The sequence below is a fragment of the Sturnus vulgaris genome, chromosome 19 (assembly GCF_052056855.1).
Source record: "Sturnus vulgaris isolate bStuVul1 chromosome 19, bStuVul1.hap1, whole genome shotgun sequence".
In the NCBI taxonomy this organism is placed as follows: Eukaryota; Metazoa; Chordata; class Aves; order Passeriformes; family Sturnidae; genus Sturnus; species Sturnus vulgaris.
In genome coordinates, this window is record NC_142261.1 from 10257069 (window position 1) to 10283454 (window position 26386).

The following is a 26386-nucleotide window of genomic DNA, read 5'->3' on the forward strand; positions in this document are numbered from 1 at the left end:
CAGAGGATGTGTGCAAACTGCAAGACAAACTGTTTGGAGAAGGGCAACATTTTAGCCCTGATGCCATAATGACAGCAAAGTCACAGGTGTGTCCTGCCCTGCACAGCATTCTGCATGTCACTGAGGCCATCCTGGTGACACATCTTGCTCAGGTCAGCATCCCAGGGCAAGCCAGCACATTTCATGGAGGGTGGCACCAGCATTAACAGCCCCACACAGCAGACACAGCTTTTTCTGCAACCAGGGGATCTCTCAACCTGCAGGTTAGCCCATGTGGCTTTCCCCCCCCCTCCACCATATTTGCGGCGCATTTTCCTGAGCAGCCCTGGCTTTCACAGCCTCCCTCTGCCCACAGGTGACGCTGCTGAGTGTGGAGATGACGACGCTGAAGGAGGAGCGGGACCGGCTGCGCGGCGCTGCCGAGGACAAGGAGGCGAGCGAACGGCTCCTGCAGGCCATCAGGGACCGCGACGAGGCCATCGCCAAGTGAGTGGCACCAGCAGCCAGAGCCGGGCTGGGCCGGCACTTGGGGAGTGCCATGGCAGGAGCTGCCTCTGGAGTGGCTTTCTCCTACTCTCCACAGCAGCTGTGACAAAGTGATGTCTTGGCTTTGGAGCTTGTGAGCAGGGCAGGAGATGCTAAAGGCAGAGAGCTGCCCCGTGGCTGGACTGGGGGCATTTAGGAGCATTCTGTGAAACACGTGTATACCATCCCTAGTGCTGGTGTGGGTCACAGCAAGGAGGAGAGGACTTCAGGGACTAGGTCTGCCCAATTTGTCACATTTTAATTCCTTTGCTATTCCAGACACACAGCCCTGCTTTCCTGACTATCCCCATTGCAGCCTGCCTGGGCTTCTTCCTTAAATCACTCCTCTGCTCATTCCCTCTCCTTTCCTGTTCCAAGGTCTTTTTTGCATCTCCAGTCCTGTAATTCTCTGGTTCTCCTTTTGGGATTCCCCCACTGGTTTGATTCTTTATTTTGCCCATCTTCCTTACAGATCTGTGCAGTTCTGCTCCCCCATACACTAAATCCCTCTTCCTCAGCTCTGGCCTTGGGCTTGCCAAAATGCCCTGAGCACTCCTTGCCCAGAGGAGAGGGACAGAGACCTTTACCCTTCTGTGCTCTGCTAGAAAGGCTTCATCTGATAATCCCTTCAACAAGCAGGTGGGCCAGGACACCACCAGTCCAGCTTCTTAGGGAAAAGCCCTGGACAGGAGGAGCAGCAGGAGAGGGTTGCACCTCTGAGAGTACAGAGCTAAATCAGCCCACACCATCCCTTTCTATAAGTGGCTCGATCCCCCGTGCTGCCCTTGCTGGGCTAGCTGGTTACCGAATTCCCATCGCTGTGCTCTGTAACACCTCCATCTGTTGGCAAGGAGCAGGAGCATCCCAGCTGCCTGCCGGGCGCAGGGAGGCAGGTCTGACATTGCCGCTGCGTGTGGGTTGCCGGCTCTGCCGTGGCTATGGCAACGCTGCCGCTGCCATCAATCCCGGAAACATCCAACCAGCAGCGGGGAAACGTCGCAACAAAAGCTGCCTCAGGTGCCCGAGCACAGCCGGGAGTGGAAGGGCACAGCTGCTCCAGTGCACCGTGACCCTGCTGGACCGAGCACCGATGTTTGGGGCTGGCTGTCCTGCAGTGCAGGAGCCTCGGGAATGGGGCACGGGTGAGGGGGATTAAGGAGCAGAAAGTGGCAGCAAGAGCAGAAAGAGCATCCTGTCACTGAAGTGAAAACATCCCTCCCAAGACCGAGTGGGCTGGTTGCTGCCTCGAGAGGCTCGTGATTTTCTTCCCACCTCACACCCCAAGGGTTAAGTTGCTTTTGTTGAACCCATCCCCCCCAAAATCCCTAACTCTGAACAGAAAAAAAATCACTGCCCGAGGCAGACATCTGGTGTGGAAAATTTTTGCTTGAAGCTGAAGTTTGGCAACGTAGGAAGCGATAGGAAAATAGGATCTTTTCAGAGGAAGTGTTAAGCAACCAGTACCTGGAATACTCAAATTCCCAAATTGTTCTTCTGCAGAGGAGCACAAGGGAGCTATTAGGAGACAGGGAATTAGCTACAGTTAATAAGATGCAATTATTTCTCTCGAAAATGTTTGCAAGGAAAGTTGGTTCCCAGCAAGTCATGTTACACTTTCCTATCACACAGCAGTTAATTGAAAACTTCAGCTTTGTGCTCACTTGTGTGCTCCCAGCATGGTGAGCAGCACTTCCCAGCTTGGGCAGCGTAGGAAATTACTCCATCCTAAGGGACAGTTCCTTTCCAGAAGCAAGGAGCAGCTGGAACATCTCAGCCACTGAGCACTTGGGGCTCTCTGGGTAACCTTGTCCATGGCATGACATGCCCACTGGCCACCAAATGTCCGGGAAGAAATGTAGCAGAGGTGTTCCCAAGGGCTAGGACAACTCCACTGAAATGGAGAACTTTCCATAAAACCTAACATTCAATTAGAACTATTTTAACAGTTTGTCGTTCTTAAAAAGCATATGCTGTGATAAGCTGTCTTCTTTAATTTCTTCCTTCAAGTCCCAAGTGAAAGCAGAATTGTACTCTTTAAGAGGTTTTTTTATTTGTTTGTTTTATATTGCAATTTATTGATCCAGCAATCAGACACAGGTAATTTGATGTTTAGCTCATACTATTTGTTCTCTATGCATATAAAGAGAAGAAAAAGAAAAAATATCTGTATATAGATTCTACCTTGTTCCAGATCTCCATTTTATTGGCAGATCTTGCACATTTTCCAGACACACTATTATCTTACACAGCAGTGCATCTGATTTTCTTTCAGTATTCTTCACAGTGTGCTTATCAGAAATCTGCTGGTTTTAAAGTAATGATGTCAAAAGTTCTGTCCCACTCTTCAGATTAATAGATTTTCCAGAATACAACAGAGATGAACACCTTAGGATGTGGAGACTTGCCAGTGAAAGACATAAATTGTAGTCATGTTTAGATATGCTTAACTCTTTGTTTAAAAAGAGAAAGGTGCCAGGCCCTGGTTTCTGTCCCTGCAGGAAGAACGCAGTGGAGATGGAGCTGACCAAGTGCAAGATTGACATGATGTCCCTCAACAGCCAACTCCTGGATGCCATCCAGCAGAAGGTGAACCTCTCGCAGCAGCTGGAGGCCTGGCAGGTGAGCACCCCAGCAGGGCAGGGGCTGCAGGGCTCATCACCCCAGGGCCACCTGTGGGGGGCTGTCCCCCCCTCCCTGTGCCTGTGTCCTGTTCTCCGCCTGAGCATCCATGGGTTGGGTGTTTGGGGGTGCTGGGTTTTGGCTCTGCAGGAGCCAGCAATGCCATGGGACACGGGGGGGGAGCTGCCCCTCCCTGTCCCGAGCCTTTTGGCTGTGAGCTGTTAATTCTACAGCTCTAAACACTCATTTAAAATGGAGAAGCAGACTGTGCCTCCTGGCAGAATGGGAAATGTGCACGTTGCTCTGCCCCGGGGTGGGGAGGGGTCCGTGCAGGAGGTGTCCCTAGGCTGGCACAGCATGTCTGTGCATTTCCATGATGGAGCAGAAAGGTGGGAGAACGAGGTTGTGCTCATTGTTGCTGCACTGTTTTCATCAACTCCGAAGATCCATCAAGCAGGAGAAGCTAAAATTCCAGGTCTTCACCAAGGTAAAAAAACAAAGTCATGGCAGTTCCACAGCTGCCCTGGAGATGCTCTGCTTGGGGTCAGTGGGGAAAATCCTTGTGGAAGGCAGAAAGCCCTTGAGAGCACACAAAGCTGCCTCCTCCCAGAACCAGCACTAAGGGAGGGCTACTCAACAGAAAATAAAGCAGGCTTAAGAGAAAAAGTCTGTGCCATTTGTTGCAGACCATGCAAGACCCCAGCTCTACTAACAACCAGCCTGACCAGCAGAAACCTTTCCCGTACAACCTTGCTCCTGTTTCAACTCCACTGTGTTTTCGTTTCTCTCTCTCTCTCTCTTTTTTTTTCCCTTTTCTTTTCTTCTTTCTTTTCTTTTTCCTGCTTACAGTTTGCTTCCTCAGGGCTTTTTACTATCTGGCTCCTTTGGTTTCTGATCTAGTGGCCTTTCTCAGTTCCTGTACCAACAGCTTTAGTCGTACACCCCTCCTGCCTTTGAGGTGAGCTCCCCACACCCCCCCATCCCCTCTCCATCTGCTGCCACCATCACCCACATCCTTCTCTGCCCTCACCATCATCTGGCAAGAGGGGCCAGTGGGGGTCTTCATCATCCACCAGTATTCTGCCCACACCCCCCATCCCAGCAGTAGCCAGGGGCAGCATCCTGCACCCCATGGTGAGGCTTTACCAGGGCACCACAGGGAAAGCCAGGCTGAGGTGCACATAGTATTAACCCTCTCTGTCCACATATTTAGTATCTGGAAAGCTTCTTGAAAGATAAACTGGGATTTTACTTCTCAGCCTCGTTGTCCAGTGAGTGACACTCAGTGCTCTGCATAGGAGCTGTCTCTATAGTTCAGTCTAGGATGGGTGGGATAAAGTGAGGCCTACTTAGTGCTAGAATAAACCCAGCTTAGGGGTTAAGAATAGGTCCTGTTGCAGTAACACAGCAACCCCAGACCTGCTCCCATCAGCTCTCTGAGCTGAGGCTCAGCCTACTTCATGGCAGTAAATTGTCTCCAGCATACTGACCTGAGGTGTTACAACACAGCAGCAAAATAATTTCCAGCCACCTCATGTCCCCTCAATAGCAGCTCAGCCACAGAGACACCAAACAAGTCAGGTGGTTTATGTATTTTGGGGACTATTTTGCAAAGGGGTTTGCAGAAAGTTTCTGATAAAATAGGATAAAAGTCTCTGCTTTAGCTGGGCATAATTGGACACTTTAATCTGGTAACATTTTGCTCTTGCACACTTCTAGTCTGCATTTCACCAAGGGCTGTCAACAAGATTACAGTGTTCTCTAAGGACATAATCATACAGGCTATAAAATAGGACTGAAGGAAAAAAACCTCCCTATCCAAGTGCTTTGCTCTCTGACTCACACATCTGACAGACAAGGACCCAATGCAGTGCACTCTAAATAGTGCATACTGTATTTTTATATATATATGATATTTTTGTGTATATATATATATAAATACATATATCAATCATTCTCATCCCTTGTTGTGTGGTCGATCAAGGACACAGATCTGCCATGCAGGAGCCTGGGTACCTACTTCATTTAGCAGAAGAGGTGCCTTCAAAATCCAAGTGCTGTACATTTTCATGTGGCAGCTTCAGATCTGGAAACCTGTCTCACTGGTATTTCATACTGATGTTCACCTCAACCTCTTCAACTCTCCCTCTGCCTTCCCTCTCTCCAGCCCTGCTCTAAAAAGACCCAAATCTTCCCCAGTCTGTGTAGCTCTGCACCCTCCTGCTCCCACAGAGGAAGTCCCCATACTAAATTCAGGTCCAGGTCATGGCTATCAATCCTTTTCCCTGCAGAAAATGCTGAAACAAGAGATTAGCCATTATTAAGTTTCCATTCCCAGCAGGCTGATTTGATTCAATCCAGAGCAGCTGGGGCACCTGCTGGGCAATGGCAGCACCTCCCCTTCAGTCCTGGGGCTGCCCCTCAGCAGGTGCTGAATGAGCAGCACTTCCACCACTCCAGCCCATCCAGAGAATCCTTGTTCTCACCAGACACTGTCCTCAGCCCTAATCAGGGACCAAACCTGAGAGCAGTTGATTCCTCCTGTGGGGCTAGTTGTGTACACACATTTTCACTAAGCAGTAGCTTAAATATGCAATTTTAGGAGAAACAATGCATCTGAAAGTTTAAGATATATAAAATTTATAGCCAGGTTTTCAAGGGACATGTTAGCACATCATTAGTGGCAACAGAACTGGGTAATTATTTTGTATAAAGCAGCTTCACTGTGGTGCAAACATGGATAGAACCAGAGCGTTTCTGGTACATCTGAAAAGCCACAATTCATGTTGAGCTGTCAAGTCAGAGCTCCCACTGCTATGCTGGCTCCAGGGGAAGGAGGGCGTCTAAGAGACCAGCTCAGCTCTGTTTGGTGAGCCTGGTGCAAAGCCCAGGAGGGATCTGGTGGGCCCACACCTGCCCCAGCCCCTCAGCACCTTCCCCAAAGCAGCCCCAGTGACAGTGGCCATGCAGCAGCTCTGCCACCCCTGCCTGTCCACTTGGTGTGCACACAGACCTGCTCAGCACAGACCTCCGTCCTGCTTCTGGCCTTTGCTCTCTGCTGCATTTGTCCTTAATTATTTCTCCCCCAGAGGGGATATCTGCAAGCTGCAGACAGCAGAGAAGCACAGCTTAGGGGTGGCACGGAGTCCCAAGCCAGCACAGAGCTCCTGTGCAAGACCACCTGAGCAATTTATCCCTCAGAGTTGTGTGATTGATCTTCCTCAGTCCCTGGAAAGCCTCACGGCAGCGGGCACAGCTGAGCCTGCTGTCGGGTGGGGACACAGACCTGTCCCTGTCCCGCCATCCCTGTTCCATCTCATCACTGCACGTTTCACACCCATTTCAGCCGCCCCCCTCGAGCTCCCTTTGAGCATCAGCTGCCACTAACGCCCTGTCCTCTCCCTCTGCTGCAGGATGACATGCACAGGGTCATTGACCAGCAGCTGATGGACAAACACCCGAAGGAATGGAGCCAGCTTGCTTATTCCTTCTCCAGTGGCTCCGGCGCCAAGCGGAGTGCCAGGCCCTCCCCCGCCCTCAGGCCGGAGCAGCAGGGGGACGAGCCCGTCGGGGCCGAAGGAAACCGTCTCTTCTCCTTCTTCAAGAAAAATTAATTGGGAAAAGAGAAAGCTCTCCAACAATTCCTGCTTCGAGATAGGAAGTGGGGCAGCTGCCCAGCTTGCTGATGGACCCAAGTCTGATCCACTGAGTAAAAAAGAAGGGGGCAAAGGAGTTAACCTTTGAGACTCTGCACTATTTACACCGCACCTGGTCTGAACCAAATGTTTACATGAATTGGAGATTTGCAGATTGACAATGTGATTCTAGTAGAAAGAAACTTTTCTTATTCTATAAGTGAAGTGATAAACTTCAGGGTATATTTTAGGCGCTTTGACACAGTCCAGTTTCTGCTGTGAAGAATACTCTGATTGTCTTAAAAGCATTCTTATGCTGGAGAAGGAAATAAGCAGCCCCAAGACAGAGCAGTGCAGGGGATTGAGAACTGCTGTCACAGCAAGCCCAGGGGGAAGAAGAGGGCTGAATACAAGAGGACAGAAGGGAGCCATTTGTACCACCCTGGCAGCTGTGACATCCTTCATCCATCCCACTGAAACTGGAGTCACTCTGGCCCCAGCATTCCCATGTTTTGACAAATGTAGCTTTCTCCGTGGTGGAAGTTGAGCCCTCGCTGCAGATCCTGCCTGGGCACCATCTCCCCTGGAGCTCTGTGTGGCTGTTCACCCTCGCTGGGATCCAGGCTCCTGGCAGCTCAGGGCAGGGCACAGATGAGTGGTGTCACTGTCCTCTCCTGCTCTCTCTCCTATTACAGAGGTAAGAGTTGCAGGCTGTAGCTACACAGATTTCTCCCCAGGAGACTGACCATCTACAACAGGTTACAGACTGGATAAAAGTTGTGCATGTTCAGTCCTGGGGCACCTGCTGTTCCTCCAATGGCCAAAAGTAGTTTGGGAGCTTCAGCAAGTCACACACCTCTCCCCAAAGCCATACACATCTCCCAAACAGAGTAAGAAAACCGTCCTTTTACCTGGATAGGCCCCCAAAAGCCTAACTAATAATTCACTGAAAGCCTCCTCCCAATGATGTCAGTCAGTCTTTGACACTGGGTTGGCAGACTGGATCCTCAGAAAGCACACTGGCATCTGCCTTCACTGAAGCCAAAGGCTATCAGGGTGTCTACAAAGCTCTGGAAAGCCTGCAGGTTACTCTGCCCTATGCAGTAACATTGGCTATGGCCTGACAGAAAGGAGTATTTGTCCCTGCCTGTGGGTCAGTTGCTACTCAGCCCTTTGGTGAGCAGGTAGCCAAAGGTCCTTTTGATCAAAGATGACCAGAGCCTGCTTTGCACGACTTGATCAACAAGAAGGAACGGGGCTTTTTTGGTGTATGCACACAGCAGTGCTGGAAATCCTGCAATACTCAAGTAGGGATCTTCCCTCTGCACTGGATGGGCACTTTACAGCTCTTCTGTTTTATCAGTCTACCATCATAAGCCAGTGAGGAGCACCAGGCTCAGTTCAGAGATGTCCTGCTGCTGTCATGCAATTTTCACACATTCTCCCAGCTCATGATACCCACGGGCCCCAGTTTGTTTCCTGCTGCTTTAAAGAGGCCACCACCTACACTGTCCCACAGCAGACAGAGCTGGGTGCACCTTCAGCTCTGCCCTGCTCTGCAACTTCGGTGCTAACACACCATCCCACAGGGAGCTGCTGTCTCTGCTCGCTGCTTACAGGAACAAGCTTCTTGCTAGAGGAGGTACCAAACACCTCCTAAGCAGCAGGTAAGAGGCTGGTGGCTTGGGTTTTAGTATTATTCAGCTTACCTGTGGGATTGAACATCCATTATACCTCAGTACAAATATATTTTCTGCCTACAAAGATTTGAGCATTCCCCTATTTCCTTGTTAGCATGAAACCAGCACACTGGTATGAAATCATCTTGCACTAAGGCAGCTCTGGGTTGCAAGGAGCAGAGTGCTCTGAGATTGGCAATGATAGTGAAGAGCTAAGTGGTAAAACCCATCTACAGGAAAGCAATGAACTGTGCATTGCAGAGCCTGCTTCAGGAAATACTTGGGCAAAGCCCCACCAATGCAGCTTGATGTTTGTGGGGAAAGGAGTCAGGAGCCTCACAGGCAGGAAAGGAAAGTGAACCTTGGCCTCTCCTTTCTAGGCAATGCTCAGCTGTTGAGTATCTGCTTGTAGCCACTTGTGCAAGCAAGGGGAAGGGCTGCAGTGCAGTGCCTGCTCTCAGTCCTCATCCTCCCATCCTGCCTGTACTGTGACTCTGCACAGGGCAGGGACACGAGGCACAAGCTCAGCATCTCCTGCTGCCAGGACTCAGTCACACCCACATGCATTTCCCCAACCTTTGATACCTGCAAAATGAGGCGTGGCTGCGTGGATGCCAGTGACACCTGTGACACAGTGACATCTGTGAACACTGAAAACGAAGCTCTTTCACAGGAGAGCCACGTGAACATCCTGGTCCTCAGGGACCTTTCTTCTGCTGTCAGTTGTCATTTCTCAGACTCCACAACTCTCTTGAAGCCACATGCCCAGCAGTTGTGTGGGACTCTACCCCAGTGAGGATGAATGGATGGATGCGATCCTAAGGCAAGGGCCTTAAGGCCATGAAGATGCAGTACTGAGATGAAGAAAGGTGCCTTCTGCTATGTTTGTTGAGGAAAGTGACTCATTCAGTTGCAAGGGTAGGCACAGTACATCTCTTCATTTAAGGAGAATCCTTAATCCCATTGCAATTTTATTTATTTAACGAGAGTGATGGAAGAGATTGCAAAGGGAAAATCAGCATGTTCTAAGGTGCCAGTTGGGTATGGTTTCTTCAAACAAGCCCCTTCACCCTAAAGACTTAGTTGCACTACTAAACCCAGAGATACAAGAGAACTGGGTGTAATGAACTGGACAACACACCAAAGGAGACCTCCTTGTGCTGAGCTGCTACTCCACAGGAACAGAAACTGCCTTAACACAGCAGCTAGGTTTTGTCTTCTGTCTTGGAAAACCTCACCTGTGCAGTCCTTCACACCCATTTGTCACGTTGTGTTTTAACAAGGTCCCGACTACTTCACCCTGTGCTGTCACTAACACACTCACCTCCATCCTGTCATGGCCAGGAGCCTGGAATCAGCCTTGCAGTGCTGGTTGGAAGACACTTCACTTGTGGTACTTGACTCCTGCAGGACACACATGGTGTAAAGGAAACATCGGCTCCAGGGGATGAGATGGAGGAAGCACATTAATCCAGCAGGTACTCAGGATCCCAAAGGAGATTTAAGGAGTGGGATCAGCAGCTCTAAACACACCCTTCAGCCTTGCTTTTGAGATCATGGTAAATAAAACAGTAGTGCTGCACAGTCACTGTTCAAATATTGCACAGAGAAGAGATGCCTGCTGAGATTAAGGTTACAAAGGACTTTCCCACAGGTAACAGGTGACTGTTTGGACAAATGTTTGTTATGCCAGCCTGAGGGAAAAGGGATCAGTCTCCCCTTCCTAAACTCTGCAAGGGAAGCAACTGTACACAAGGAACAAATGTAAATGAAAGGCAAGTCACTAGCACTTTATCTTCATACAAACTTAGATCAGCAACTTGCCATGGAGATGAACAGTAATCGAAGTTACTGACAACAGTCATTTTGCACAGAGAGCAGGAAGTGAGGCTGCAGGCAGGGCCACATGCACTTGTCCTACTTAGAATGGTAAATTCCAGATATGCCTCTCCATCAGGCAAACTCTCTGCTCCCCACTCGGCTATAAAAAGCAAGATTGTTTGAACCAAAAAGCCAAGAAAGGAAGTGTCTGGGTGCTGCAGCAATGATTCCCTTGGATTGAGAGGGAAAAAGCACACAGCAGGGACAAGCAGAAAGAATGTACCTATAGATATGTACATATACCACAGTGCTGTAATTTTTGTATGTAGCAGTCATGTAAATAAATGTATGGTTTTTATAAGATACATATTATAAAAATCTATAAAGGCATATTTTTAGTAAAAACAATGCTCTACTTCTTTTGTAAATAGTTCTCTTCAGAATAAAACAGAACATTTCTAGAATACTGTCTCAGCTTTCACCACTTCAATGTGCTCAGCTGCAAAACAAACTCATTTTTTGAATTGTCATTTAACATCCAACAGCATCTTTGGTGCTGCATCATCCCATAAAATTCAGCCAGGTAAAGCCCCTGCGTGTGCTTAGGAGAGAAGGGGCCAGGGCAAAAACATTTTCAACATTTGTATCTCTTGGTGCACAGGAAAATGTACAGGTGGGTAAATCATCCCACCTTCCAGCCATTTGTGTCCTTCACTGGCCCTGGAATGGAGGCAGACTCAAACTGGGAGTTTAGAGCAAACACAGACGGGACACACCCGCAGCTGGCAGCAGCTCAGACCATCCACACGTCCCCAGGAGTCCCCTCCACCTCCTCCTCCTCCCAGAAGGGACAGACAGAGCAGAGGCACCTTCCAGGAGCAGCCTGGGCAGGGCAAGGGGATGCTGAGGGCACAGCCACGGCTGCAATTCCTGCACAGATTCATTAAACACACATTAATTTCCTGGGAAAGTGAGGAGAGACTCCAGCTGCTTTTCAGAGTCACTTCGGGAGGAGGAGCTTTCAAGGCTCACTCAATACTTTTTGTTGAGCAGAATGACAAAAGATTACAGCACAATCACAGGCATCTCACTTCACACAGAAATAAGTTACTCGTTCCATCTTGCTATTTCATTCAAACTAAAACAGCAACTAAACATCTGAAAGCATTAATTATGGTTTTTTAATATCCTCTCTCAGGAAATAACCCTTTACACACAGCAGCAGAGCTCACCCCTGGCTTGCCACCCTCCACCTCCAGGTGGTGGACAGCAGAGGAAACAGAGCCTCAAAAAAAGATTTGGCAGCTTGTAACCTTTATTTTTAGTTTTTAAAATTATTTAAAAAGCATAATTAGAAACTTTCATTACAGAAATAATCCTAGCAAACCAGTTAGACATTCCATTGCTCAACATTTAGGAAACTTCACATCAGCACCACTAGAGACACAGTCCCCACCCCCTCCAATTGAACAGTGATGGCAAGAGCAGAGGTAACTGTTCCTCTACAGCCAGCTCTGGGGAAAAAGAAAAAGAAATTCCCACTTGAAGCCAGGAAGCTGGACCTGGATTGACAGAATTCCAACCACGGCCACAAAAATCTGGACTCAAAGAGGACCAATTTTTCCATATAAGAGAACACTCCAGGCTTGGGTGCACCATTTCCTCATTTTATTGCATCATTTCCAGTAAATTCAGACATGTTCTTTACTTCTGCCTATATGAAGTTACTCCCTCCTAGATCTGCACACAGCTACCAACAAGATTCCCAAAGTAACACAGCTGGGCCCCTCAATCTGCAGGGGGAACCCCCCCAGGACAGCTCCCCTCCCACAGCACAGCTCCAGGGACTGGCCCAGCTCCTCCCAGCACATTCCACATGGAGAGCAGACAGGATGGACTGGTGTGACCTAAGCCACCACTTTCCACAGCCACTCAAGTCTCACAATGATCCCAGCTCACTCCAACTCTTGGGTTACCAATGCAGGATATGTGAAGAGAGGGGGGTGAAGGCAGCTGGATACACATCCCCAGCACCTGAACCCATTAAAACCCCACGTGTTACACATTCATTGTTTGCACTTCGGAAAAAGTCTTTAAAGTGATTGATTGTGATGTGATTGTATCATCAGGGCTCTTACCACAACCTGAAAATCTAAAAAAATGCAGGCAAAACAAGTGACTAAAATTTAGCCTCTCCTGGGGAAAGGGTGAGGAAGGGAGGGAAGTGGGCTGGTTCCAAACTCATGGACATGGGTGAATCACATCCTACCAAACTAATTCCATAGGGCCTCTTATTGGCACATGGAGTATGTCCACCATCAAGGCCTTAAAGGAAGTCATACCCTCCATGCCTTTTAAGGTAAAATTATTTTTTAATATTATTTAGGCAAGAATTCAGTTGCTGAGCATGTCCTTTCAGCCCAGACATTTCATATTTAGTTACACACACATACACTCTCCACCTTTAACTACAACTATTCAGGCTGGGGAAGTGAGCCCTTGTTTTCCCAGAAAGGCTGATGAGGGCCAGGAAAATGTTGCTGAGCACAGCAAGCCCAGTTTGTTTCCAAGTGTGATCCTTCACCACCACATAACCCAAGCAAGCAAGCTTTCCATTTCTTTGCATTAAACAGCAGTCCTCCTTCCTAAAAGAATCCTGGGAATGATCCTGCAGCTTTCATATTCAGACATCAATAAGAAGAGCTGGATTTTTTTCCATGCCTTTTCTCTCTCAAAAACAAAAGCTTTGCCACCAAAATTCACATTCAAGTTCAGATTGCCTATTTGTGGACAGGGCAACAAGGAGAAGTTTGGGGTTTTTGGCAGAATCACATGATTTTTTTTGTTCTTCTCAAAAGAAATGGACCCTCACTTAGGACACTGGCAGAACCAGAAGCAGAGGTCAAAGTTGTTAAACTTTGCTTTAACAAAAAAAGGTTTTATCCAAACAAATCCCACTTCTGCAGGTCAGTTTGTTTTCCAGTATCTTGATACAAACTACAGGAGAGCACAGGTACAGCTGGGCTGCAGCACAAGGAGGTGAAACCCAAGGATCCAGCCACAAATCTGGATGATGGCAAGCTGAAATTCCAGGCCCCAGAAGCAGCTCCAGCTGCCAGCCCAGGGGCTGGTGAAATGAAACCCCAGGCTCCAGCAGCGACACCTGCAATCCTGGTACCTAGAAAAGCACAGCCTGAGCCCCAGGAAAAGCCTGGGACTCCAGGAGAAGCCAGGGAGCCCAGGGGCACCAGTTGCCAGCCTGGAGCCCAACAGAAATGCAGCTGGAGGCCCCAGGAAGCAGTCACTGCCAGCCTGGGGCCAACTCAAATTAAGAACTTTTAAACTTTTTCTTTAAAAAGATGAACTCTGCAGTCCATGATTGGTTGACATTAAGAAGGCAGAAGCCAAAGCAACAACAGGGAGGCGAGGCTGGTTAAAGCAATATACATTATATACAAACTCTTGGGTTAATTAGTCCACTTGGTAGGCAACGTCCTTCTTGTCTACAAGGCGCACTGGAATGAGCAGGGGAGGAGAGGGGGGCAAGATTCCATCCCATACCTTCTTGGCACTGCAGTGGTAAGGTGCCAGCGCCTCTTGATAGAAAACATGGAGAAAAAATAATCTTTAAATAACGGCACAAAACTGAGGAAGTCCTCCCAAAGCCTGCCCCAGTGGAATTGCCCGAGTCTAGCTGGAGGGGCTGATCTGTCTGAGAGCAGAGTCTCTGCAGCAGGGAAGGGCCATTAGCAGCACCGCTTCTTCCTTTTACTGTTCTTCGTTAGCTTCACCACATCGTTCTGTTGCTGCTGTTGCTGCTTTGCTAAGTTTTCTTTCTTTGCTCGCAGGACAAGCTCTGTAATGCAATTAAACATCTGCAAGAGAAACAAGCACACTCAGACCAGCCCAGAACTCGGGCTGGCTCCTGTGGGGTGCTGCTCCTTGGAAGCCATTCCCCTTTCCTGTATGTTCCAGTAATGCTTCAGAGACCTTCCCCAACCCACTGTGGCCCAAGTGGAAATCCAATACCTTTTCCCAGCCCACTCCCAAACTAAACAGTACTTCTATCCCTTTTCCAAACCAGTAAATAAAACCAGGACAGTTTGGCAGCTGTGGCCAGGAGTGAAGCCTAGGCAGTCCCACCTTCTACCAGCATTCTCAAGTCTTTCCTGCCTAATACGTGAGCACTGTGAAGCTGCTGAAAATCTTCATTTTGTTCCCCAACTCTTCCAAAAACAGCTGAATATCTCTTTTTGACATTTTACCTACTACTTGCAACTTGTACAAACACTTCCTCTTTCTCAATGGGAAGAATGGAATTTTTATCTCTTCCCACACCATTATCCCCAAATCATTATACCTCTATTCTTCTGAATATTATATTACCTCTTCCACATTAATATTTTCTTTGGCGCTGGTCTCAAACAATTGGATCTCCATCTGCCCAGCAAATTTATAGGCATCTTCTGTTTCTACCACTTTTCGGTCTGGGTCATCATTCTTATTGCCCACTAAAAAAAGGAAAGAGAATAAAAGTAAGTTTGGTATTTCAGCAGGCCAGCTCACTAAATGAGATGCTGTACCTCCCTAATTACCCACCTAGTATCCTGCAGACATCATCACAGTTTTGATTAATTTCATGCAACCACCGTTTTACATTCACAAAAGATTCTGCGCTCGTTACGTCGTAGACAACAATGACCCCGTGTGTTCCTCTGTAATACCTGTGGGGCACAACAGGACAGCAAATGTTAACTCAAGCTATCACCTTCTCTTCCACTGAGCTTCTACAGGATTCACAACAAATCCTCAAGTCATGGTAATCATGTGCCCCCATTTTCTTTCCACTGAGACTCATGTAGCTCTTTTATAACAGCTTGATCCCAGGCTGTTCCTCCAAAGCTACAGAGCTCCCTCCTCATTCACTCTACACAAATGTGTTCCCAAGTCCAAAGGCTTCTAAAATCTTCCTTGTTCAGGTTGTCAAGACCTTCAAAGATGAACGCTGTCTTCCAGCTACAGGACCAAAGGCAATGACCCCAGCACATCCTCAGAACTGGCTGTGATGTGAACCCAGGGGATGTGTAAGCCACATCAAGATTCTGTTATCTGTGAACGATCACCTACAGACTAAAATTTCAGCAGATCTCCAAATATACTCAACCTTCAGTTACAGTTCTTTCAAGCTCTCAGAAATTTCTGTCTTGTTGAGCCACTGTGTTCTGATCACACCTTCCTACTCAACAGATCGACTCCATATGTGCACTCAATACACTCTGCTACCTTTAGCCATTAAAAATAAGCTTTATTTCAGTTTATTCCCATTAGTATTGGGCAAACAGCACCTTTAAAAGATGATGCACAAGTCTGATATGCAAGAAAAATATCTGAATTCAGGTTCCAACATTATCACCTGCATGAAGCTACTGAAGACAGTTATGTGCACCATGAAAATGCTAAATAAAAAAACACCAAGATCTACCTTCTCAATTTTCAGCCACAATCACAAGGCTACCAGGTACATTCCCTATTGCAAATTAGGCAGCTGTGACCCAAAAAATGAAAAGTAATTGAAACAGGAAACAGTTAACAGTGAGGTCTTCATCAGGATCCATTTTTTATATTTTGTGTAGCTTTATTCTTTTCCTTTCATCCTCTTTTCTTTCTTCTGATCAATATTAAAATTTTTAATAAAACGAATTCAAGAAACCAGCGTACAAAATTGAGGATTTTCCCTTAAATTGTGACAGCATTCCTAGACCTTGCTGTCTTATCACAAGCACTTCTTGCAGTACATCCACTGCACTTCAGACATGTCCACTGTGACCATTCTGCTCCTCTTTGATTCCACCAACTCACCAAACACACCTTTGAACTTCAAAGCCTTTGGATCTAACCCAAACACACCTTTGAGAAGATCTCAAAGCTTCAGCTCACTTTGCTACTGAAGTGCTTAAACAAGTCACTGTCTCTTCTCACCTCCAGCCTCATCCTTCTACAAGAGAAGCCGCCTGCCTTTATACACCACCAGACTTGCAGAGAGGCACAGATCACGCCCAGAGTCACACTCCTTCCTTTCCTCATCAGTGCTGGGGATCACTGCTCCTCCATGATGCTCTGCAGCACCAGAACAGTCTGCTCCTCCTGCCTGTCTGGGCACTTGCAGAAGACACTCAAATACTTCTCCCATGCCATGTTTTACCACTGATTTATGCTGTACATTTGCTTCCCTTGGCAAGAACTAACTCAGGTAAGAATTTCTTATTCCCAGCTCATAAGAAATCCTGCACTTTCAAACGTTCTAGTCCATTCGCAGTCAGTTCTTTCAACAACTTCAAAACTTGCTACAGCACTGCATTTGTGCTTTACTTGATTACAACTCAACTTTATTCCTAACTTAGATCCTTTAGAGGGAAAAATACTGCATGGCCTGAATCCACATGTTGCAAAAATAACCCATCCTCTCCTGACACTAGCATGGCCTGCGCACTGTTTTGTGTGGTAACGTCAGAAAGGGAAAGATCCCCAGTCCTACCAACACGCTGGATTTCTCCACAGCTCAACAATAAACCCATTATCCTCAAGCTCTCCCATATCATCACCTAATAGTCTTTTAATTCAGCAGCCCTCAGGCTGACCGACACTTCCTCCCCAGCACTGAGCACTGCATTTGCCCAGACAAGGCTCATCCCCTGGAGAAGCGCGGTGCTTCAGCTGCACCTACGCAGAGCTGCTTGTTGTGCTGTGCACACCGAGCCCAGCCTGGCATCCCTGGCAGCCCAGCCAGGGGCCCAACAGAGCATCCTGCTGCTCTACCTTGCCCACGCACCTACATTTTCTTCTAAGCCAAGCATGTGATGTCGGGGAGTGGAAAACCGGCAGCCTGCGCGATCCCACTCCTGACACATCGCCAGCACCGTCGGATTTTGCTCCTGGGATGGGCTGTGGGCTGGACCCTGCAGCAGAGACCACCTGGGAGAGGCTCCCTGCAGGAGCTTGGCGCTCCTGCCACTGATATTGCCAACCACCTCAGCAGAAATAGCTTCCTTTGTGCAAGACAGCAACCCTTGACTCCTGCTGAGTGCCATCTACCGCTTCTATTTTTGGAGGAGAAAATTGTCTGGCACATCGTTCTAGAAAGGTTGCCAACCCCTCGTCTGCACTAAAATGTCATTTTCTCTATTGGCTGTCATTACTGAGAGAGATAAGCCTGAGAGATAAGACCACGACTACCTGTTATTCTCTAACTCAAGTCCCATAGCACACTTTTTTTTTTCTCAAGAAGCTGGTCATGCCATTTTCTGTCAGTTGTTAGATACGGCTCTGCAACCTAGATAACATTTTCAGCTTAACAAGTACAGCGAAGCTTCTCCAACCCCAAATGCAGGACAGTACTAGAAAACAAAATCTGATTTATCCTATCCCATACTTCAACTTCCAGAATGATGCAGTGCAGAATTGCTTTTATAACAGGCTGTGGGCTTTGGCGAGTAGAGAACAGATGGGGCTTTTGGCATTCAGGGAGGAGTAGGTGTAAATTTTGTGCTTTTGGCAACCAAGAGGTAGTTAAGACTTTGACACAAGGGAAAGAATGTCTTATCTCCCTCCCATCCACATTTTTGGGGAAATGGAGACCACAGAAATGAGAGCAGAAGGGACCTGAAGTCCTCGACCTGAGCCTCTCAGTCACAGACTTATGCGAGCTGTCCTCTGTGTGGTGGGGGGCTCTGCCATGTACTCTGCAAACCCCCAAAGCCAGCATCTGCTGGTGCAAATAGCTTCATGAAATACAGAAAAAAATGTTCTAGACCAGTTATTCATGTTAAGAGCATCTATGAAAGTATCCTCCTGAGGTGAAAGACAACCAAATCTGACCTGTGTAGGTCCTTGGATTCTTGGTAGTAGCCAACAATATAGCTGGAAGAGTTCCCTAGACCTAGAGGTTTTACATTTAGCTTAGATGTGGAAAAGGCTTAAGAAAGCCAACATTTAAGTTGAAATAAACACCTTATTGCTTGTTCTATCACTAGAATGAAATTGGGGGTTACCCAAACTCAACATGTCCTTCAGCCACGTGCATCCCCCCCGTCACATCCCTGAACACAGCCTTGGGAAACACAAGGGAACATTTGCCACTCGTTGGGGCATTCCCTACTGCAAGAAAACAATGAGAAAGTTCTCATACTCCCTCTAGCAATTGCTTCCCAATATTAACATCTGGACTTTTAACAACCAGTTTCATGGAGCACAGCAGGGGCTAAGGCAGATTTAAGAGAGACACTATGTGTTGTTTTTTTCAGGAAAACATGTAGCTGCCAAATGTGAAAGACAGGTCACTGGTTTAATCCAGCTTCTTTATTCATACTTCAGTACTTTGTAGCACACATTTCCTTCATTTTTTCATTCATCCAGAATTCTAACCATTTCCAGAGATTCTAACAATCTGGTTTCATACTCATCTTTCTTTCAAGTTCTTGGAAGCACATCTATTGTCAGTCAGACCCGTCTTTTAACTACTAGCCTTTTAATTCTATCTGCTTTACAAGACACAGCAATTCTATCATCTCAAAGATCTTATCTCTCTCTCAAACATGCCATTCCACAGGAAACCATGGCAGAAGGTCCCTCTGCTATCACTATTCATCTTGAGCTGGCATCTGACAACTATTATGCAAAGCTTGAATCCTAAAACCACAGTCCTGAATCAGGACAAAGTAGTCCTGTCTACAAGAGGAAATCAAGTACAGGGACTGGCTGTTCATGCATTTTAAGTATTCCTGCTAATACAGCTGCGTCCTGGCATGCTAAATCCCTGGTGAATTTAAATCAAATTTAATTTGGATGACATTCCATGGCAACCAAATTCACACAGATCAGCCTCTCCTCCCAGAAGGCACCAGCTATCCCAGTATTTCCACACTTAACAGACAATAAAACCAGCTGCCTTTATACTTCCTAGTTAGTCTGAAATTCTGATTTAGTTTCATTTTCTAAAGCTTCTGTAGAATACTCTAGACAACTTGATTTCTGTTCCTTAACAGTTTTATTCTGCTTTTCAGCTTTTGACTGTAAATCAACCACATGAAATCAAACTAGTACAACCTTTTAATGTTTCCTATTTTTCCACTATTAACTTCCTACCACCTCTACCATTTTGCAGTTCTAAGTCCACAAAGCAGCAGTACCAACCTATTACTGTAATTACCAGATGGGCTCTCATTTCAGGCTTGCTTGCCAGGCTTGGCTCAACATCAATCTGAACTCTGCCTTTCACTGTAAAGGGACTCCCTGACCTACTGTAATACTGAAGGAACACCTTTTATATTCTTAACTGCAGTCTAAACCTCAATCTAGTCAAAGACTAGGCAGACTACTACATTCTGTTGACAGGGCACTCACACTCCACCCATGATCTGATAGCCAAGCCATTTTGTAAGAACAAGCAAGGTTACTTGATTTATCAGTCAGTTTAGGATAAATAAATCAGTTACAGTATTACTTTGCCAATAAATTAAAAAAAAAAACAACAAAAACGAGCCAGACAGAACCATTTCTAAAATTTAACTCTTGTTATCACCTGGTTTTATAGGTGATCTGATTAGAAACACTAGACAGGCACAGCCAACCAACCTAGCACGAGGAGCCCTCATCCCACTATAAGCAGCTATACCATTATATATACCATATAACCCACTATAACCATTTTCCTCAACACTTCACATGCACTTGGACGTATGAGCTTCTTTGCACAGAACTGCAAAAAATGCAGATCTTTTTCTCTGCTCATGGAAGACTCTGTAACTACCAGAGCTAAGGCAGAAACTCCAAAATATTAGCTTCTCCTCAAAGTAAAATATGCCTCACTTGGGTAAAAAGCAATGCAAAAGGAAGGAGCAGCAGAGTTCCAACAGGTCATGGCACAAATGCCTCAAACCATTTTATAGTTTATCTATTTTAAATGTTAATCAAGAAAAGCATTTACATAAAACACTGTGCAAAGTCTGATCCGCAGCAATTCCTGATGACAGAAGGAATCCTCCTTTGCTGGTATTCCCCCAGTGCTGGATACACCATGGCTTCCTAAGCTAGCTGGCATCAGCCCCACGACCCGAGGCTCATTCCCGAGCCCCGAGTCGCGTCGGGGAATCTGCAAACAGGAAGGCTCATTTGCTGACTCAGCAGTACCCGACCCGCCTGTCACAGCTGACGGGGCCCAGCACTGCACGGCTGCCTCCCCCTCACCACTTCCTTCCCAAAGCTGCCTGCAGCCCTCAAACAAGAAGTGATGTCACACACACAGGAACCCTACAAGAGGCAACCGAGGTTTTTTTCAAGCTGAACACTAAAGAAACAATGGAAGTAACCCAGTGATATCCGTATAGCAGTGCAGAGGAAAGGGGCGGTGCACACATCACGTTCAACTTTGCCATTTCTAGTGCTTTAGACATAACACAGATGTAACCGATCTCATTATTTTCAGGTCTGAGTAAACTAATCAATCCATCAACTGAAAATGCTCTCAGATAAGAGCCAAAGGAGAAGTGGGTCATGAAAGACCAAGTGAAACACGTGTATCTTTCAAGAACTATTTTGGTTAAAACTCAAGGAAACAAAAGTTCCATTTCCAAGTGCACTTTTCCCTCTTCCCCCCCTCCCCTGTGAGCAGTCCACCTTTACTGCAATCAGTTTACAAACACATTTTATTCTTAGTTCCCACCACCGCAGTTCTAGGTGTGGTTTCTTCAGGAACAGGAAAAGCTCTGCACACTCTATTCAAAAGGACAATGAGTTCGAATCTGAATTCCAACCAAGGAAAAGGTTAATATCATGTGGGCGTCTGCTTGAGTAGAACTCCAACAAAGATAGCTGCTAAAGCATTTGTCCTACAGGAAAACCAGGGATCAGAAATCCTACTTTTCAATCTCCAAGCTGTTCATTAGTTATATGACACTGACAGAGGGTTTGCACTCTGTGCTTCTGCGGTGCATTCAATGAGAGGATGAACTTGGACAGGCACAGAGACAAACCGTGTACTATACACAGTCCAGTAACTCCAGTTCTACCATTTGGAAACCAGCAGCAGAGGAATAATACAAAACCACCACAGAAATGCATAGAAGGGTGAGGAACTCTGAAATTCCAATTCCAAACCTTGCCAGAACATCACCACCATGGTCAGTTCTGACACAGCTGAGAGAAGTTTCGCTGTACAGACCACACAGTTATCATTACTTAATGAACTGCAACACTTAAGGATCTAAACCCCAAGCCTGGGGAAACCCAGACCCACAGGTACACAGCAAAAAGCCTGGTGTTACTCACGTTGATGTAATAGTCCGGAAGCGTTCCTGGCCAGCTGTGTCCCAGATCTGGAGTTTCACCTTCTCTCCATTGATCTCAACTGTCCGGATTTTAAAATCCACTCCAATGGTGGTAATGTAGCTGCCTGCAGGGAGAGCGTGGGTAAGTGAGAACCTAAGTCTTGTTTACTTTGGATTTCCAAAGCACACTTCTTGAACACTACTTGGCAGCAGCTCTCAGGACAGGAGAACAAGGTTCCCCATATCTGCTTACTGTTTAAAATGCTTTATAAAATGCTGATCTGCATATTTTTATCTGTAGCTAACAGCTTCTTGCTAGCCATAAAACCACTTCTCCCATGTCACCTTTAAAACTAAAATCTCAGTGTTACAAAATAAATTACTATTTTTCTATCCCAGTGATCAAGAGTATGCAAACATCCAAAAAATAGACAGTAACTATGAGAGCATTTCACTTGTGAAAGTTTTGAGACAACACTTTGCTTTAAATGCTTGTGCAGACACTTACTTTGAATACAGTCTGTTCTAAGAGTTTCCTCCCAATAAATTGGTAATATCACAAATGTAAGTGGTTTACCACAATACTCAATCAATCTAAATCCCAAATGGCTAATAGGAAGTCTGCAGAGAGTACAGCATAACCTAAACCACCTAAGCTGTTTCTGGAACCACCTCAATATTTCAATACTCAGGGACTTTCAGCTGCCAGTGAAGATCAGACAGGATGGCCCTTAGGCTTATACCAAGAGATGCAAAGTTAAAAGCATGATGTATTCCCAGCAGAGCTATCAGTGTGCAAACACAGATTCCTTACAAACCAGCAGCACTGGAGCAAACCTAGAGCATTTCACTTACTGAAGGAAACAAACCACTCACCTGAGAAGGTATTATCTGCAAAACGCAACAGCAAACTGCTCTTGCCCACACCTACGACAAACAAACACAGCAAATCTTTCAATACAGTCATCCTGGGGGTCAGGGAACATAGCAGTGTTTTACTCATCCATTGCATAAAAATTAGCACATCATTTAGTACCATCCACTTTTGACTGCTCATCTCCACCCTCTCCTTGGAGATTTGACCAAGCACAGTCATCCCAAGACTCAGGATGCTTCTGGCAGCAGCGCAGGGAGGGGGGACGTGTGCCTTCCCTCCTTCAGCCCTCAGCAATGCCTCCAACAGCAGCTTCTGAACTGTGGGCAGTTCAAGAGGTCAGAGAAGAATAACAACTAAAAGCAAGTTTATAATCAGTAGGCTTATATCTGCTAGGGAAAGAGTCAAAGCTGAGCATGTCCTGTGAATTAACAAGTGCTCAGAACACTGCTCTGAATTCAGCACTCTGTTGAATTCCACTTGCACATCACGGTGACGTCAGTGACACCACTGCCTACCGCTCTGTGTGGAATCTGGGCTGCTCTGACAATCACACCAGGGCTCGGTACTACAGAGCTCACATTAGCATGGCCACAGTCTAAAAGAAGCCTCAACCAAACAGGAATTGGGGATCACTGTCCTGCATTGCCATCCAAAACCAGCCTCGTTCCACATCTAACACGAAGGACACACACCTTTCTGATGCTGTCCCTGTTGCCGAAATGTTCCACGAAACATTCCTCTAAATGCTCTGAGCAGCACTTCATGATGGTTTGCACCCTGATCACACCCTGTTGCAGGGAAGCATTTTTCACAGTGCTACAGACAAGAACTGCAAGAAACTCATTCCTGCACACCCACCCAAGGGAATCTGGGTATCCAAATGCCTCCATGTTGTTATGTCTGCATAACATCTTTGCTATTAATGACCCTTCCTCCCCAAAATAAATCTGCTTTGGCATGAATAGGAAATTCAAGGTAGAAGTTATTCAAGGTAATAATTCTGATGATGTATAACTTGCAAGTTCTTCTTAATAGAAGACCTATGCAAAGGCAATGCAGAACTCCAGTTCTCAGCTGCTGGCATGTGACAACAGCTACCAACAAAAAATAAAAACCAACCTAAAAATCTGCATGATTACAGTAAGCCAGATCTTATTTGCAAAGAGTTCACAAATCATCAGCCATCTGGAGAAGCCATGCTCCTTTCTCACTGCTACCAAGCTAAGGAGGAAAAGAGGAAAGGAACTAAAAAATACAAAGATACAGTATTCATATAATCAATACCTCTGAGCTCAAAAAAGGTAGCAGAACAGTTCCTTTACTTTAACAGAGGACTGGTTATTTAGCAAGAGTTAATGCTCTGCAAATACAGGTCAACTAAGAAAAAATAAGAAACTAAGAGAAAACAAGAATGTTTCAGCAGAAAGTGCTGTGCTTCTTGGCCAAGCAGCCTCGGCCTTCAGCTCAGTGAAAGGCAAGAAGGTGCCGGAACCCACGGACCTGTCACACCACAGCAGCATCTCCGAGCTCAGCCAGCCCTGGGCGATGCTGCAGAGCTGCACATGACACTGCTCTGTCACACTGCCCTCCACTGCACAAGCTGCACAGCTCCCAGCACGCTGGCAGCTTCCAGAGAGAAGAAACCTCCCGAACTCCGAAGTTCTCCGTGCTCCCAGTGACAATGATCTCACTAAACAAACACTGCCTGACCCACACTGTTCACGCGTAGAGAAACCACACTCTTGGTGACCCCACACTTCCCACACAGAGCTGTTTGAAGATCTGAGGAAAAGGCTCGCAGAGCCCTCAGTTTGTTGAAGACAGTAAAATGAAACAAAACCCAAAAAAAGGCCTATTGACTTTGCACAGTTAAAATTAAAAACAAATTTCAGTGCCAGACAAGATTCTAAGACCCATATCTTACTGAACGGTAGAATGAATTAAAGAAGCAAAAGCAAAGCTCAGATCATCTGTATTATTTTTAAATATCTGGCACAGCTGAAATCACCAGCAGCTTTTGAAGATGACCTGTTCTAAAAACACACAAACCTACTACCCTCTTGACAGATTTGCATACAGGGGAAAGCAGACGAGACAGAAGTATCCTATCCAGTAACAGTCCACTTCCTATTGCAGGGAAAAAATGTCAATAAACAAGGATAGCAAACTGTTTTGTGAAAGCAGAGAAAAAGCCTTCCTGTTGAGGTTAGCAAAAACAAAACCAAAGAAAAATCAATAGTCAAACTACATAGTGAGATTTAATTACAGCAGTAAACCACAGGCAGGCTGGCAATTCTCACAACACTCCTTTCACTGGATACACTATAGGCATTTTGCTCAAGACTGAGCTAAGAAAATTTATTTAATTGTTTAAAATGAGAAGTCTTCCTCAGAGTTTTCACCATCCTGTTTATCTTGCCTGAACAGTTTTGGAACTCATCAGTAAGCAGCAGAGTTACTGCTCTACTCAGAATACAGCATTTGGTTGTAATAATCCAGACTCCCAGAACTGCCTGGGGTTTAAGCTGCTCTGAAGCTGTTGTCCTGTCTCCCTCCTTAGAGCCCTTCACGCAGACACAGTTTAGCGTAGAATAAAACATTTTCTACATGAAACGAAAGCTTCTGAAGGTGACAACTGCCAAGATCGTGCAACATTACTCTTTCATCCAAGAGCTGTGCCTCGCTGCATGCCGGGACCTGCCGCCCCACGGACCACACCTCTGTTAAAAGAAGAGGGTGGATGCACCCTTCTCCAGTTTATGGAAATTCAACTATAAGCTGCTGGAGTGCTACCAACATCGAGCTGCATCGACGGCAGCAATCTTCCCAGTCCCAATCCCTATGTTCCCAGACCAAAGCACCAGACACTGGCTCGATTCACACGCTCAGCCCTCCAGAAGTTTCTTGAGGCTGCTGCAGAAGTATTTAAAGGTCTATTTTCAAAAAAAGTCAAACTACGCCTTTATCTCCTGTTTTTAGGTATTTGCATCTTATACTGTAAAGAGAAACATACAAAGCTATCAGCTCTTCCAGGATTTATTTGAAAAAAAAAAGGAACTCTAGAATTGAGACTTCAGGCTGAAGCACAGGAAAAGTCTGAAGGAATAATTAAGGTAATAATGACTGTTAAAACGTACGAGCTGCCACACTAGAAACAATAGTCCTTAGGGCAGCCAGCCCTTCCCATCGATCCCTTCACTGCCTGTCACAGGGGAAGGGAATTCCCTCCTCATCCCAGCAACAGATTAGTGGGCGCCGTCAAAACATGCGCTCGCCAAGGTTGATGCCAGCAGCACTGCCGGTGCTGTCCTGACTTCTACGTGTCTAATCTGCCTGTTCCCAAACCCAGACAAGCTATTTACCATAATATCCTGTGGTAGCCAGTTCCGCAGGTTTATCAGATAAAACCTCCCGCAGCCCAAGCGAACGCGCCCCGCCATTCACACAGAGCGCGGGGTCCCGGCTCAGCCCCGCGCCGCGGCACCTGCACACAACGCCGTGAGTGCCCCGGGCGGAGGAGGCCGCCCCTCCCCGACTCCCCCGCGCCGGCCGCCCCGGCCCCGCCGCCGCACTCCAGCCCCTCACGACCCGAGGGGCGGCCACCCCGCCAGCGGCCTACCCACGCCCCCGCGCCGTGCCGCCCGCGCTCACCGCTGTCGCCGATGATGAGCAGCTTGAAGAGGTGGTCGTAGTCCCGGGCCATGGCCGGGGCGCGGCCGCGGGCGGCGGAGCGGGCGGGGGGGGCGGGGGGCGGCGGCGGCTCCGGCCGGAGCCACTTCCCGGACAAACAGCCGGAACTGACAGCGGGGCCGCCGCCGCGCATGCGCGGGGCCGCCGCCAGGGGCCGCCAGCTGCGCCGCCGCGCATGCGCCGGTCCCGCCCCGCCCCGCGCCGCGGCTGCGCGGGATG

At 47.1% G+C, this 26386-nt stretch overlaps 2 protein-coding genes across 2 annotated transcripts in view; one reads left to right on the forward strand and one right to left on the reverse strand.

Moving 5' to 3' along the window:
• Window positions 1–10743, forward strand: part of BICDL1 (BICD family like cargo adaptor 1) — a 47800-nt gene extending 37057 nt beyond the window's left edge. Inside the window, exons 8-10 of the mRNA XM_088176045.1 lie at window positions 356–486; window positions 3024–3144; window positions 6558–10743. Coding sequence (XP_088032171.1) covers window positions 356–486; window positions 3024–3144; window positions 6558–6758 — 453 coding nt within the window. The 3' untranslated portion in view covers window positions 6759–10743. The remainder of the gene's footprint in view (window positions 1–355; window positions 487–3023; window positions 3145–6557) is intronic.
• Window positions 10744–11576: 833 nt separating this feature from the next.
• On the reverse strand, window positions 11577–26271 carry RAB35 (RAB35, member RAS oncogene family). Its single transcript, XM_014894614.2, has 6 exons — window positions 26129–26271; window positions 22477–22527; window positions 21602–21725; window positions 14879–15003; window positions 14666–14790; window positions 11577–14154 (listed from the first exon to the last, which is right to left on the reverse strand). The coding sequence occupies exons 1-6, from the start codon at window positions 26178–26180 to the stop codon at window positions 14026–14028; spliced, it is 606 nt and encodes a 201-aa protein (XP_014750100.2). The 5' UTR covers window positions 26181–26271; the 3' UTR covers window positions 11577–14025.
• Between the last annotated feature and the right edge of the window lie 115 nt (window positions 26272–26386).

What these genes read in the sequence shown, in the direction of transcription:
- RAB35 (XM_014894614.2), bottom strand. Translation starts at nt 26,180, where the DNA reads ATGGCCCGGGACTACGACCACCTCTTCAAGCTGCTCATCATCGGCGAC. An exon ending in GCTCATCATCGGCGACAGCG is followed by an intron (nt 22,528 to 26,128) that starts GTGAGCGCGGGC and finishes TGTTTGTCGTAG; the next exon opens with GTGTGGGCAAGAGCAGTTTG. An exon ending in TGATGTCTGCAGGATACTAG is followed by an intron (nt 14,791 to 14,878) that starts GTGGGTAATTAG and finishes TCCTTTTTTTAG; the next exon opens with TGGGCAATAAGAATGATGAC.